Here is a 17021-nt window from a genome sequence, read left to right on the forward strand (position 1 = left end):
TTAAACAAGCAAATAACAGAATTACAATAAATATGTTTCAAGAGCTATTAACAGTCTAGTAATGATGAACACTTAAATATCACACAGGCTCAAATGTATCAGAACAATATTTGCAGCATACCTCAAAAAGGCACAAAATCTATGTGTGTCTGGATTTCAAAAGCAGATTGCATAGGATTAATATTAGTATTCAACTGTTTTGTAATATACAGCATAAACAAGTTTGAGTGAGTGAGTCTAGTTTTATGCCACTTTAGCAATATTCCAGCAATATCACGATAGGGGGACACCAGAAATGGGCTTCACACATTGTACCCATGTGGGGAATCGAACCCGGGTCTTCGGCCTGATGAGCAAACGCTTTAACCACTAGGCTAACCCACCGCTCCAGCATAAAAATGAAAAACAATGGCAAACCCCATTTTGTTCAATAAGATATCGATCAGTTAAATAGGGAATCTCCGCAACATTTCAAATGTTCATACATTACCAACAAAACTAGAAAGTCAACTCTGAATACCAATGTGAGCACAAGGAATAATTCTTATACAACATTCTTGATGAAATGCGTAATCTCAGGTTTGAGATCACTATACCATCATGTAATATTAAATATCATGGTATGAACGGGCGCATAAGACAAAGCATGGCACACGGGAACAGACATCCACTACATCCTTGAAAACTCAGAGCTAAGTCTAGAATACACAGCCCAAGGAAACCACAGGGTGAATCTGGAATTTCAAATCTAAAAACCACCAAAGTACACAGTTCTGTACCTTTGTCCAATAGGTCCTCCAAACCCATGATGTACAAGAAACATCAGGTTCTCTTGGGCAAGTAGAACAATAACAGAAAAGTTGATACAAAAGATCCAAATAAGAGTTGAATTAAAACACAGATTAATCAAATAAATATGTCTGGGTGGATAACATGTTGGCACTCCAATCTATACATATTGGATAACATGGTGGCACTCCATTCTATACATATTGGATAACATGTTGGCACTCCAATCTATACATATTGGATAACATGGTGGCACTCCAATCTATACATATTGGATAACATGTTGGCACTCCAATCTATACATATTGGATAACATGGTGGCACTCCAATCTATACATATTGGATAACATGGTGGCACTCCATTCTATACATATTGGGAAAACATGTTTGCACTCCAATCTATACATATTGGATAACATGTTGGCACTCCAATCTATACTTATTGGATAACATGTTGGCACTCCAATCTATACATATTGGATAACATGGTGGCACTCCATTCTATACATAATTAAAATATTAGAGTATGTACAGGCCCTGTGTCCAGCACTAGGAAAGTAAAGATCAAATCTAGAAAGGTCTGGTCTATCTTCAAGTCACACAAATCAAGAATATTAATTTTACAAAACATAAAACGACTATGTTCCAATAATTCAAAGTTTCAAATAATCAAGTTTGATAGAAAACACAAATGTACTTCATACTCAGAGAGTATTCCTATAGAAGGAAGTATTCAATGATCTAGAATATAAAACCATGCATAGTTTAGTAACAGATTTATCAACATCATTTGGATGAAATTAGAAAAGTTATTGGACAAGTTTCAACGGCATCATGTTACAAATATTAACTGGTAATTTCATAAAATCTAGGTTCGATCAATTTGGATTTTCAAAAACAATAATAATAAACAGAGCTTATTTTCAAAAAGCAGTTCAACAATTGTATTGGTGGACAAGATGGACCTCCTGTGAGAGGGTGCCCTGTATACACAGGCCCTGTTCACAGCAATCACAGACAGCTCCCGGGTCAGACTGAAATTGATCACAGATTGCAGTGAAAATACATTCATGACACGCCTTCTTTGAGGAATAAATATACAACCAGCTCCAGGAGCTCTGTTCCATATATGTACATCTCTAAACGAGAGCTATGTACATGATTTGAGCACAAATGTATGACTATTTGCAGGAGAATAATTGCATTCTATAATTTGTAACCATGGCAACAATCGTATTTAATTGCTTAGCTGAAACCTATGCATGAAATATAATGAGTGAATATTTGGCGTCATAACGTGACTGACATTGAGGTTTAACTGTATATTGACATACACATAAGAATTCAAAATACAAACAAATTTCTCTTTGATCATAAGTAAGCTTATACACCAATCGTAAACGTTTACTTTGCATCAATATTTGTGATCCTATCTACTGCATTTCTGGAAAACCTCCAATAAACAGTGTTTTTGAAAGTACATTATTTCTCCCTAAAGCACATGAAGTCATACATCACATTTGCATTTTGTTTTGTGGATTCTGGTATACCGAACCATTACAGGGGAAGAACTAAAAATATGTGATCACTAAATTCAGGGGTAAGAATGTTTAAAAAAATAAAATGTTTTGCTATCTTGGCAGAACTATATCATTTAACTGTATATTCTGTACCTATAACAAAGTTGCCCTTTCACATAAAGATATCTGCAGAATTCCATCGATCTGCAGAAAATTCTCATGAATATATTGATTGCCTATGCAAAGCCATTTTCTCAGTAAGATCCAAGAATATTTGACTACATAAAAATAAATGGATGCATATCTTACTAACAACATATTATTTTGAAAATTAAGAAGTCCAAACTACTTAAAAGGTTTCACATCTTTATCCCATCCTCAAACAGATCAGCTTATCTGTGACAAGGAAAAGTGACTCCATCATTGACTTAAACAATTGAGCACAATATGAGAGCATAAAATAATTTCCTAAAACTAAAACAAACTTTTGACACAATCCCCTGATATAAAAATATTATCTACATTAAAATGTTCATCTAAAGCACATCATTTTATCCCTATAAAATCAAACACAGTTTGCAGACAGAACCAAATACTTGCTGAACATTGATATTAGAATCATGCAAGTGATTTTACAGGTGCTTGTAGAGCACGTTTTTGAATGAAACAAAACTGGGTATCCATTAAAACATTTTTGAATAAATGATGCAGACATTAGTCAACATTCAGATAGATATATATATTCTCATAAGAAGCTATTCAGGTTATTAACGTTAAAATTCAAATGAATATGTTTGGGACGAGAAATTTGAACATATTATTAACACCTGAAGATATTAATCCATCAATAATATATGGTACAAATATGCAGCACATGATATGAAAGCTAATACCAATCTACAGAAGTCACAGCAATAGCAAAGTTAGTCTATTTATTGTAATGTACATGTTTTCTTACATAATCTCATCTCCCACAGATCTTAACTCAGTCTCTCATACAATGATTATCTAAAAATATCTCCTCTCATAACAACAATCTGGTGAAAGACGTGGTTGTTTGTCAGTCAGCACTGCAGTATGTACAACATAGCGACCAGTGAAATCCTGACTCAAACTAAATGGGTGCACTTATCACCTCTTGGCCAGGCTTACTAACCCTGAGACTGAATATTGGCTTCATCAGTCAGAAGCCTACACTATATACAAATATGCCCATAGTGAGATATAAGGGTGTAAATGCAAAACACCAGAGAATAATCAGCCTCAATTATCTGCTGAAACTGATACAATCTGGCATAAAGGACAAGTAGTTAGTGATGACACCAGGTGTTCATTAAAAGTCTAATAATATCTTCTCTATCTCTGCCGAAACTGATATAACCTGGCATAAAAGCAGTGATGAGTGAGTCAGTGAGTGAGTGAGTTTGCTTTTACGCCACTTTTAGCAATATTCCAGCAATATCAGGGCAGGGGACACCAGATATGGGCATCACACATTGTACCCATATTGAGAATCGAACCCAGGTTTCAGCATGACAAGCGGACGCTTTAACCACTAGACTACCCAAACCACCCTAAGTAGTGATGAAAATCAAAGATGACACCAGGTGTTCGCGAAAAGCCTAATCAAATTGTACTCAACCAAAACCATGAAAGCACTTATCATCCAGGTTTCATTGGAACATGACTACCATATTATCAGTGGATGTAATTGTATGTTTAATGTCTGGAGGTTACTATTGGAGTTAAAGCAGTTAGTTGGTTGTAATACCATATTCAGTATGACACGTACATCTGATATGCGTAATGGTTAGTGACAATGTATGTTGCTGTTGTATAGTATGTATATGCTGTGCTACAGACACAGTCACTCTTTAAATGAAGTGGCATCAAACTTCAGCATCATCAAGCAATAATATCATCAAACAATGGCATCAATCAACAATGACATTATCAAGAAATGATATCCAACAATGGCATCATCAAACAATGGCATCAATCAACAATGACATTATCAAGAAATGATATCCAACAATGACATCATCAAACAATGGCATCATTCAACAATGACATTATCAAGAAATGATATCCAACAATAGCATCATCAAACAATGGCATCATTCAACAATGACATTATCGAGAAATGATATCCAACAATGGCATCATTCAACAATGACATTATCAAGAAATGATATCCAACAATGACATCATCAAACAATGGCATCATTCAACAATGACATTATCAAGAAATGATATCCAACAATGGCATCATCAAACAATGACATCATTCAACAATGACATTATCGAGAAATGATATCCAACAATGGCATCATTCAACAATGACATTATCGAGAAATGATATCCAACAATGGCATCATCAAACAATGGCATCATTCAACAATGACATTATCAAAAATGATATCCAACAATGACATCATCAAACAATGGCATCAATCAACAATGACATTATAAAAAATGATATCCAACAATGGCATCATCAAACAATGGCATCATTCAACAATGACATTATCAAGAAATGATATCCAACAATGACATCATCAAACAATGGCATCATTCAACAATGGCATTATCGAGAAATGATATCCAACAATGGCATCATTCAACAATGACATTATCGAGAAATGATATCCAACAATGACATCATTAAACAATGGCATCATTCAACAATGACATTATCATGATATCTAAAAATGATATCCAACAATGACATCATCAAACAATGGCATCATTCAACAATGACATTATAAAAAATGATATCCAACAATGGCATCATCAAACAATGGCATCATTCAACAATGACATTATAAGAAATGATATCCAACAATGACATCATCAAACAATGGCATCATTCAACAATGGCATTATCAAGAAATGATATCCAACAATGACATCATCAAACAATGGCATCATTCAACAATGACATTATCAAGAAATGATATCCAACAATGGCATCATCAAATTAGTGCATCATTGTTGTAATGGTGCCATCTTAAAAGTAATGACATCAATGAATGGTATCACCAAACTATAGTATCATCATACTATGATATCTTCAAACAATGACATCATCACAAAACTGCATCATCACAGTATGGCATCATTCAAAAAGATCAAGCAATGGCTAATGTTAAATGCTTTCCAAAAACTGAACAAAAATTCAAACAAGACTTCATTTTGGGAAAAGATATGTCAGTTACATATCAAAAGAAAACCTGCATTAGATTGAAAAATATTCAGTAAAAAGCCAACATTTCAATATCCACATTAACATTAACATATGCAAGTTTGTGTGTATTACATTATTCATCAACATCCATTTAACATCCATTTAACACAGTGTCAGAATCCAAACACTATGGTAAATACATATGTAACCTCACAACCTTGTACCTGTCCTGGATTGGTTGGACTTCAACACCTTTCTCCAGGATTTAGCAATAGCATTACAAGCCCCAGAGTTAACTGAAACAGTATCGTTTGGTATGTGTACCATTTATTTTATAAGTCTCATTAAGTTGTATGTGTTTTCTCAAAATTCTTATCTACAAAGACATCAAACATTCCCGAACGACCAGTTACTGCCATTAAAACATGAATTGTTATTTTTTCAGTTAGAAAGAATTTGATGAAACTAGTTTGAAAACCAGCAACTACCAACACTAAAATCAATTTCCTGCAAGCTAATACTTGTATTTTGTACATTAATACAGAGTTGATTTGAAAGTTGAAACTTATTTGTTTCAAACATTTTGTAAAACAAGTAAGAGAAAATGAAAGAAATTCTAGTAACTGTTTCAGTATCAACCAAGAGTAACACAAACAATGCTGGATATACTGAACAAAAAGGTTAGGAACTAAGAATATTGGGGGAATATTATTATCATATTGTGTTCTTGGTCTCCAAGACCTGTGAAGGTCTGGGTATGAATTGATCTTCAGTAACCCATGCTTGTGGTAAGAGGCGACTAACGGGATCGGGGGGTCAGGCTCGCTGACTGGGTTGACACATGTCATTGTATCCCAATTGCGTAGATCGATGTTCATGCTGTTGATCCCTGGATTGTCTGGTCCAGATTTGATTATTTACAGACCGTCGCCATATAGCTGGAATATTGCTGAGTGCGGCGTAAAACTAAACTCACTCACTCACTCTTAGTCTTCAGGACAAAACTACCCCCATAAATATTGCTGATTCCTCTTTTCCTTCTTCCACTAGTACAGTGAGTGAGTTTAGTTTTACGCCGCACTCAGCAATATTCCAGCTATATGGCAGCAGTCTGTAAATAATCGAGTCTGGACCAGACAATCCAGTGATCAATAGCATGAGCATCAATCTAAGCAATTGGGATACAATGACATGTGTCAACCCAGTCAGTGAGCTTGACCCCTCGATCCCGTTAGTCGCCTCTTACACGACAAGCATGGGTTACTGAAGATCAATTCTAACCCCGATCTGTATGGATCCCCTATAGTACAGCAAACACACTCATGGAGAGTGCAGGATGTCAATACATGAGACTGTTGCATCTAAATAACAGCCATCCTCAAAAGTGCACCCATTTAGGTAGAAGGGGGACTTCAATAACAGTAGCAAAATGCATGGCAATACATATCTTGACAAATATCACAACTCGACACATTTCAAAATACAAGCTGTCATTTCACATGGGCAAAACTGACTCATTCCAATATCTGGATATACAATCTCTTCCAAACAACCTAGAAAATATGTCCCATAATTTTAGCCATTTGAAAAGAAAAGCAAACATCTTGTAATCATAGTAGATAGTAATTATGAAATCCTACATCACCAAAATGTTCAAAATTTGAACAACCCTTAGGATATCTTTAACGTTAGTAAAACTGTAAGACACTAGCTTGCTTCAATCCCTGTTTACAGAACCTACACATTAGAGTAACTAACCCTCATATTTTGTGTAAGTGAGTGAGTATGGTTTTACGTCACTTTTAGCAATATTCCAGCAATATTACGAAAAATAGGCTTCACACATTATCCCAATGTAGGAATTGAACCCGGGTCTTCAGCATGATGGCTACCCCACCACCGTATTTCCCATAAGAACCCTTGAAATTCATGTATGGTGGTGACTTTTTTCAACAATATTCAATAAACTTCTCATTGTTGACCAATATATACTGAGGGAAAAAAATACGGGATCACATGAAAGCACAAGTGTTCCTTTATGTTTTTCCAGGTTTCTTCACGAGCTGTGTGATTCAAAGTTTGTGAAGAAAGCCTTGGAAAAAAATAAGAAACAATGGTGCTTTCATGTGATCCCTTATTTTTTTCCCTCAGTATATCATCATCAAAGAAGCATGTCAACTCAGTAAGCAAAGTCATACTGTTAAACTGTTCATGCTGAATACTACTCCCCATATTGCTTCAGATTAAATAGCGTACCAAACATTACAGCATTCACTGTTTCCTGAATGAATAGTGTTAACATGACAAAACTTCGAAGTAATTAATATAAAATACACCAAACATGCATCAAGCAGGGTACTAATATTAACGCCTGCAAAATACTGTCGATCTTAATGATACGAGACAATTCAACTTTTATTCTGCCTGATTGCTTCCAAGACATTTTTCCCTGCATCTTTTCAATCATCACATGGCCTGAGACAAATCAGTGTTATAAAATGTAATTCATAATGTAGAAATCGGATGTAAGAGTCACTGGTGCCCTATTGTGTATCCCCTGCAGCGTCGGCCATGTTGGAGCAGATCAAGAAATATACAACATGTAGCTGCCAGACAGCAATCACAGAATTTAGCTGTAACCATGGTAACAGGGTATATCTTCACCGCCTAGTAGTACACCATCATCAACTTTCGCCATCAGCTTCTTCGTAAACCTGAAAAGAGCAAAAGGTAGAGTTTGAATTGGATGATGATGATGATGATGATGATGATGATGATGATGATGATGATGATGATGATGATGATGATGGTGGTGATAGTGAAGGCTCCAGTTTAGACGTCAATGCAATGGATGATGTCATACAGCTTTAACTGATGGATCAGTACTGACCATTGGCAAAATGCAGAGAGATATTTCACATGTTGTAACCACTGTGTCCAAGATATTTATCTCAACCGTCTGGGTAGAATGACACACCACAATAGCCAGGGTGGTACCAACAGTACATACAGACTCACTTTTTACTTTTTATATGGTACACTCTTGTTAACACGTTTGCTACACAATACACTGTCACAACCAGTACACAATCATATTGTACCAAAACATGGAGTCATCCTACAGATGACATCTGTACCTTGTCAGCACTGACGGCATAAGCACTTTGATCACGAGTACAAAGTAAGCATCTGGGATGAGGTCCGTGCTCAATTCTCATCATGGGACAAAACCTTTACAACCACTTCAGTATCATTAGAGCAAAGCTCACTTGATGCAGACTTATACCGATGCTTGTAAAGGGACAGATAGAATCTGTAGGAATGTTTGCAGCTGTACAGTTGACTGTCCAGAGTAAATGCCTACTTCAGAGACTGGGTGGTCTTGTAGTCTGCTAGCTGTCCATTTGCTTGAGGAACAACTAGCAGACTACTTGATAATAATAATAATAATAATAATAATAATAATAAATGCTAATGCTAATTTTTCGCCTAGAATCCAACGTGATGCTGTTCTCTGGCGTTACATTATTACCCTGACAGAATTGTACTTTCAAAGCTGCTACTAAGCGCTAAGCGCGACCGTATAGGTCCGTACATCCGCTTTTCAGGTACCCATTTTAAACAGCTGGGTGGACTGAGTGCAATGTGGACGAAGTGCCGTGCCCAGGGACACAACACAGTATGAGACCCAGGTCACAAATTTTGGTGTCTCCACCGGGATTCGAACCCGGGCCTTTGGCGTGAGAGGCCAGCATGCTAACCACTACACCACTGTGCTCCACGATACATTGACAGACTATATTGATCCAGAATTGTACCAGGAAAGATAAAATCAGTCAAAGTGTTTAGAACTGGATGGAATGTTGACTGTCTAGAGTATATGCCTACCTTGGAGAAGGGATGATCCTGCAGTCTGCTGGCTGTCCACCTTGCTTGAGGGTCATGCTGGAAGCAGTTCGCCAGGAAATCCTTGCCCTCAGCACTAAGGTTCTCGGGGACAGCCGGTGTCCCTCCCATCCCCACCTTGAACATGATCTGGTAGTTGTTCTCAGCGTCGTGCCACGGGCGCTAGCAACACACAGATCTCGTTACAGAATACAGGAAGTCATGCAGCCAGACGGAACACATTTCCAACTTCCAAGGAGAGTTCGTTATTTCAGGACAGTGAGTGAGAGAGTTTCGTTTTACACCGCTTGTAGAAACATTCCAGCAATATCACAGCAGGGGACATCAGAAAATAGTTCAGGACAGACACATAATTTGTTCTTAGACATGTACATCTTTCATATTGATCAGTCTTGTCTTTGACAGACACACAACATTAAAAGAAAAAAGCTTCACTTACATGCCAAAGCAAGAACCTATTACAATATCTCTTGGTATAATATTTAGAACGAAATATAAGATTTGGGTTAGTCGTCACACATTATCACTGACTATACAAATTCCAGTGAAAAAATACCAGCTCCTTGAGCATGCACTAGTGCGTGGATATGTGTGCTATATAAATATCCAGTAATAATAAACAAAATAATAATACTTTTTGACAATGTTCTTCAACTGATCTCTGTGTAAAGTAACCAAAATAAAGCTTGCATATTCAGGAAAGAAAGGAACCCTAGTAAGAAGCTCTCACCTTCCCGGTTGCCATCTCAATGACCACACAGCCCAGACTCCATATATCTGCGGCACGACCGCTGCCTTCCTTGTCATTCTGGGTGATCACCTCCGGGGCCATATATGCTGAAACATAAGTCAGTGCTACAAACCTCGCTGTAACACATGTGTTTGTCTGTCTCTGTGTGCTTCTGTTGGGTGTGCTGTGTGTCTGTTTCTGCAGGTCTGTGCCTGCTTCTCAGTGTTTGTGTGTCTGTGTGTGTCTGCAGGTCTGTCTGCTGAGGTCTGTGTTTCCTGCTTCTCAGTGTTTGGGTGTGTCTGTGTGTCTGTTTCTGCAGGTCTGTGCCTGCTTCTCAGTGTTTGGGTGTGTCTGTGTGTCTGTTTCTGCAGGTCTGTGCCTGCTTCTCAGTGTTTGGGTGTGTCTGTGTGTCTGTTTCTGCAGGTCTGTGCCTGCTTCTCAGTGTTTGGGTGTGTCTGTGTGTCTGTTTCTGCAGGTCTGTCACAACTCAATGTTTGGGTGTGTCTGGGTGTATTTGTCACAACTAATGTTGTTTTCAACATTGCTAACAAAATTATGTCAAATAATTTCTACATCCTTTAGCAGTACACAGAAGTCAAAATGAAAGTGATCAGATTGATAGTAGTAAAACTATTAATGATTAACTTTGAGGTGTTGTCGGGCAGCAAACCAAATGTGACGAAAATGCTCGCAGACCCCCACCACATATAATGGCCTGTAAAAAAAACCTGATACCACAATCTGAGAGTATTACAGGCCTTTTCATGAGCCTTTTCATGAGCCCAAGACATCATACTAACTGAAAATAGTGTCAAACAAAATCAGTACTGGGGAGGCTACGATTTGAAATTTTTCAGCTGCCTCCTCCTGGACTAATATATTAAAAGGTGCAATGTGGGTAGTATTCTCGCTTACCCATTGTCCCTGCCAGGCTGTTTATTTCACCAAACATGGTGGTGTGGTTCTTCAGCTTCACCGAACATCCAAAGTCACCAACCTTCACAGTTCCGTTTGATGTCAAGAAGATATTTGCCCCTGAAACAAAAACACAAGAAACAGGTTGTCACAAGCATGTAGACTCATGTGAATCTTCAAAGCACTACACTGTTACCCTGGTGAGTGGATCAGTGTGCACTGATTTACATTCTCAACTTCCTGGGGAGTATATAATTGTGATAGCTAGAAGCTCAACAGTTATATTACAAAGTCATTGCACTATAAACCATTATAACCCCAGTAAGGGGATCAATGTGCACTCAGTTTTCATTCTCAACTTCCTGGAGAGTATACAATGAATCAGCTAGTCATCATAATTCACACTCGTGCTCCTGCAGTAGAAATGGTAAGGGGTCCATCATATGCCACAGTCCCCTCCTGCACAGAGATGACAAGGAGTTACCTTTGATGTCTCGGTGCACGATGCCGTTTTCATGGAGATGATTGATGGCGATAAGGATCTGCTTGGTGTATTTCCTGATGATGTGTTCAGGGAGGCCGATCTTCGCTGCCTCCTCCACAGTGTCGCAGTCGCAGTACTCCATGAAGATCAGCATCTCATCCTGAAAAAATACCAGGATATGCTCACATAGTCTCTCTCGACTCTCGAGTATTCTCGTATATTCTGGGTTGCAACACACCAGCACATGGTAATACAGTGTCTCACTGGAATCTCATCCTACAATATGCGGCACACAGGATATCTTTTGACTTGAGTCAGCACATACAGGAGGCATGGCGGTTTCAAGTCTACTCTTACAGGATACACGAGCATTTTCCAGTCAGTTCAGAAGCAATGGGTTCTGGTGTCCAGCATCTAACTTTGGAAACCACAGTACCCATGTACAACATACCTTGTGCACCTCCACCCCGTAGTATTTGACCAGGTGTTTGTTCTGGTTGCCCTCAAAGTTCTTGATCTCGTCAGCAATTTCCTTAAACCCCTGCTGGTCATTTGGCTGCATCTTCATCTGAAATCGCAAACTCTTTTAGCTCCAGGGAAACAAAAGATCTACGCAGGAAGATGACCATGCCTTCACCTTCCTTCCTCATGGCTGGGACAATTTCCTTAATGACAAGTAACAAATACACGTTTATAGGCCTTCTAAAGCTTTGATTATCTCAGTATATGTACGAATACAAAAGATAATTACAGACGAATGCAAATTCATTTATCTAGCTAAATATTAGTAAAATCTAAATATTTTTTATATTTGTATACTTATCCTGCACTACTTACTTCCTGCACTTATTGCACAGACAGCGAGTGACGATCAGGCAGTGGTAATACGCATATAAGACACGTAGTCTTAAATGGAATATACCAGAAGATTTTTAAAGCATTATTAGCTTTAGGGAAATATTGTAAAAAGCAGTGACTCGGGTTAACCCAAGCGTTACTCCTTAACTGGCACACCCAGTTGTTCTCCTGGAACAACTCTTTTCCCATACGTCGTCGGCGTGCTTCATGGGAAGAAAAAAACATTGTGGAAGGTATCTTCGTTGCACCTGGCAGAATAGTCAACAGACAGTGACTATCTCTCAGTGGTAATTCGCATATAAGACATGTAGGCTTAAATGGAAAAGACCACGCGATTTTTAAAGCGAGATTAGCTTTAGGGAAATGCAGTAAAAAACATTGACTTGAGTTTTTCGAAGTGTTGCTCCTTAACTGACACCCAGTTGTTTCCCTCGGAACAACTCTTTTCCCACACGGCGACATCATGCCTCGTGGGAAGAAATATCATGAATGAAGACACCTTCGTGGAATCTGGAAGACTGGTCGACAGAGAGGGATTACATCTCAGAGGTAAATAAGCCATGTACGCTTAAATGGAAAAGGCCACACGATTTTTAAAGCGTTATTAGCTTTAGGGAATGCAGTAAGAAGCATGGACCTGAGTCTATCCAAGTGTTACCCCTTAACTGACATACCCAGTTGTTTTGCTCAAAACAACTCATCCCCCACACGACATCGTCATGCTTCATTGCGAACAACAATGTAGGATGTGGTATCCTTCGGGGGATTGTTGAGGTGCTGGTCTGGCACCAATGGTCCGAAGCGTTGGACACATATGGTGTGGATACTGATTGGCGAAGACTGTGTCCGACTTCTAGAAACACTCTTGCATTATCAATGCCACTGAATAGTTACAGTGAAGCGCTACTGTACAGTTACAGTGAAGCGCCATTATAGAGGCTAGTGTGCTGGAGGTTGGCGTAGATGTAGGGCAAACCAGACCAGCCGCATTCTACGCATGAATAAAGGAAGTCCGTATCCACAAAACACTCGGTGTTTTGCTTACATGACACTGACGGCTTGAGTTCGCTTAATGTACAAACTGAGTACACCAGCTGAACACAGGAACGTCTTCACGCCAACAACAGACGATAAGGGCGAAATAGAGAACCGTCGATCATTTCGCCCTAGCTGGCAACAGGTGTGTAGTGATGAAATCCCCATAAAATACCCAGAGGTACAGAACCATGACTGCGTCGTTCAAACTGGATCCAATTAACACCAAGCGCACCAAACGCATGACCCTTGTCGCTATCGCTGTGCAAGTCTGCAAGGGAAGTGTTCGTGAGTGACTTGTAAAACACAACACGTAGGCGGTCCAGGACCATGTTGAGAGTCCTGGGCGGGTGGTCAAAACTGTAGCTTGGGTACACAAGTGCTCAAGAAACGAAGCATGGACGGTAACTTCTGTCAATGGGGACTGTTAGAACGAATGGCCACTAACAGAAGTGGCAGCCATGTCCCTCCTGAAACGCCTTCTGGCGTGGGATGAGGATGCACTATAGGATGTTTCCCCATCTGGCTAGTTGAAGAGGGGCACTTGACACTAGACTGCTTCAAATCGGAAACCATACTCTGGTTGGTCAGCTGGGACCGACTAAATATCGTCGAAGTCAAGTTGTTAATTCTTGATTGGGATGAAAACATTTGGAAGCAAGACCGGAGGACACGTATTTTGCATGTAGCTCCCCCAGGAAAGGCTTAAGCCATCCGCTGACCAGGCTGACCATCCGGAGACAGAGACACATAAACCGGTATCTCTTTGTGTAGCATTCAGTCTGTGAAAGCGACTCTGTCAGATCCCGATATAGTGTCCACTAAGATGTACCTGCACCCAGGAATATCTGAGTTCTCAGACAGACACGAGTGTTGGCTATTACTGGAGAACAGACAGACCTTCTGAAAACAGTAACCCGGTCAAACTCTTGTTAAACCACACAACAACCAGGTTGCACGGGAGATAATGCGCGCCCAGTGATGGATAGCGAGGAACACTGCCTAGAGCTCCGAACTGCTGATTGATCTCATGACCGAAACCCTGAGATTATCAGATATAGTCAGGGGGCGCCTCAATTCTGCATGGAGGCGCCGACCTAAACGTAGGTAGTTCGGAACTCGCTCCGTCAAGGGGACTGCAGCTAGGACATCTATGGGCGAGTCCACCACAGGACAAAAAAAAAATACTGAGGTAAGTGAGGCAGGAGACCGACACGTTGACGAATGTCCGTCTGTCATCTCACGGGTGGACATCGGTCCGAACAGCACACATGGGATGAGGGTCTAAAACCTGTACCTGCCGGATTCCGAATGAGGATCTTGTCTGTTTGAAAGAGGCTTCAAATGTACGTCAGTGTGTGTGATGGTACAAGGTCCGAAACGTCCCGGTTGACAAGTCAACCCAGCTAATTAGCCCAGCTAGTATAAAGACGTATGGTGAAAACCGGGCTGCTGTCCGTATGCAAATTACGCCATATGGTGGACAGCACACGTGAAATCACCAAATTATCACTGTTGCTGCATTATGATATGAGTTAATAACCATGGAGCTTTTGAAGTAAAAGCGCAGGTACACCCGGTCGAAGTAAACCTCGGAACCAGGCACATCGTTGAAGCAGAGCTATGAGGAGCCGGAACACGTTTCCAGATGTCGTGACGTATGGACCCCCAAGAAATAACCCATTACGTCGGAAATGCAGTAGTCACCAATGTACAGGTGTTTGGATAATACAAGGGCTTCTGGAAGAGGGAGCGTCCAGTCGTGTGGATCTTGAGCTTCATTTGCCCCTGCTTCCGTCACCCTTGAAGGGGACGAAGCTACGTTCATATCCTCCCTTGTCGATATGAGACTTTTCACCAGTAAGTATGTAAGTATGGTTTACAGGCACCGTACAGGCGCTGGATCAGGTAGACCATACATTTGCTGTTGTCAGGAATGAAGCTGGAACAGGTAGGTATGGCGACGGAGACGCTGACACCAACTGCCGAACGCCGAGGTCGTAGTCAATGTGGTAGATGCACCGTACAGGCGCTGCAGTCCCTGCTAACTAGGTCAAGTGTGGAATGGATGTCGAAACATCCAGTGACTGCTAAGTGTGCGGCGCATGGGTCTTAGGCGTCAGGAGTATGACGCCTGCCATGGAAACTCTGAAAACAGCAACCTGGAGAATGGAGACGGAGCGCCAGACGCCCTAGAGTTAGTGGACATCAGTGGTGTGGCAAGTATCTCAGTTTCTGGGTGCTTGCCATAGGCGACGTCAGTGTTGGACCTAGCGCTTCATAGACGGAAAAAAAGGTGTTAAGATGATATATCAAGAAAGCGCAACAAGCACATTCATTCATGTGAAAAAACACGGAAAAGTGCAATTCAAACAGTATGAATGAAGGCACTTATGAGATACCCCGCCTTACAAACTATTCAGCGGGTGCCGTATAGAAACTGCAACATAGCAGCAACCCCTAGCAAACACACAGGGAAACAGCATAATTGAGAACAAACGTCTCACAAATACTGACAAAAACTGGAGACCAGAATTAAGGCTTAATATACGATAATAGTATAACAAATAAGCATGAGCCAAAAAAAAGCAACTACGAATACATCGAGGCCACGTGTTCTGAATGGCGAAGTGACCGATATTAGTGATGAAAACTATCGTGTTTAACACAAACACCATCACTACAACAGTACTACAAAAAAGAAACAGAAGGGTAATACCTACACCCTCTGAGAAACAAAGGAAAACACACAATTCATAGGATACAAATAAGTCGAGCAATAAAAACCATACAAATAAGTCGAAGCTGGCAAAACCACACGCCTAATAATCAGAGGTGGTTGACGCCACCTTCGGTGATGCGTGCGCAGACGGATGTTTACCCAAGACCAGGAAGTGATCACAGTCTACGCTTTCAACATCAATCATCTGGCACAGCCACGTTTCGAGTCGTAAGCAATATGTGCAGGAAGTAAGTAGTGCAGGATTAGTTAAAAATTACTTAAAGGTCACATGCAACCAAAAAATCAAACATAATTAAAACACAATTATCACTTCTTCATGACATATAATATGTATTGCTGATTATGAAAAAACGAATAAACAAAATTATAAGCGTATAATTGCAAATCAAAAGTGCAATATTTTGTACTTGGGTTTCGATCTCCCTCGAAACGAAGCAGCCGGGATACCGAACCCAGTCAGAGCGGGTGGGTGTGCACTCAAGTGTAACGGCTGGTTCATTAGCAAATGCCGCCTTCACGGCTCATTGTGTGTGTATATATAGAGAGATGTTGGGTTTTGTAAATACATGCTCATTTTTTGTGTATAACATTTTGCAATCAACAGACATCATAACATGTCATGTGTTCAAGTATCACACCTGCCTGTCTGTGTAATTACATAATGTGACAGAGACCGAACTCGGGCCATAAATCAATGCGTTTTGTTTATGGTGTATAGCCTGATTGGTGTTAAGTTCAAATTGCATGTGGTCAGTGATCGCAGTTGTGTATTGAATATTGTCATTAGCAGACAGGCAGGCAGACACACAGGTGTCAATAAAACAAGACATTGAGTTTTGTCTGTGACAGCGACA

General features: G+C 39.9%; 1 protein-coding gene across 1 annotated transcript in view; it reads right to left on the reverse strand.

The window, feature by feature from the left end:
• Positions 1 to 6727: 6727 nt before the first annotated feature.
• Positions 6728 to 17021, reverse strand: part of LOC124253545 (mitogen-activated protein kinase kinase kinase 4-like) — a 51975-nt gene continuing 41681 nt past the window's right edge. The window contains 6 exon segments of the mRNA XM_046687348.1: positions 6728 to 8210; positions 9385 to 9564; positions 10133 to 10239; positions 11048 to 11167; positions 11532 to 11691; positions 11983 to 12099. Coding sequence (XP_046543304.1) covers positions 8181 to 8210; positions 9385 to 9564; positions 10133 to 10239; positions 11048 to 11167; positions 11532 to 11691; positions 11983 to 12099 — 714 coding nt within the window. The 3' untranslated portion in view covers positions 6728 to 8180.

The sequence above is a fragment of the Haliotis rubra genome, unplaced genomic scaffold (assembly GCF_003918875.1).
Source record: "Haliotis rubra isolate DU_JTF1 unplaced genomic scaffold, ASM391887v1 Scf544, whole genome shotgun sequence".
Classification (NCBI taxonomy): domain Eukaryota; kingdom Metazoa; phylum Mollusca; class Gastropoda; order Lepetellida; family Haliotidae; genus Haliotis; species Haliotis rubra.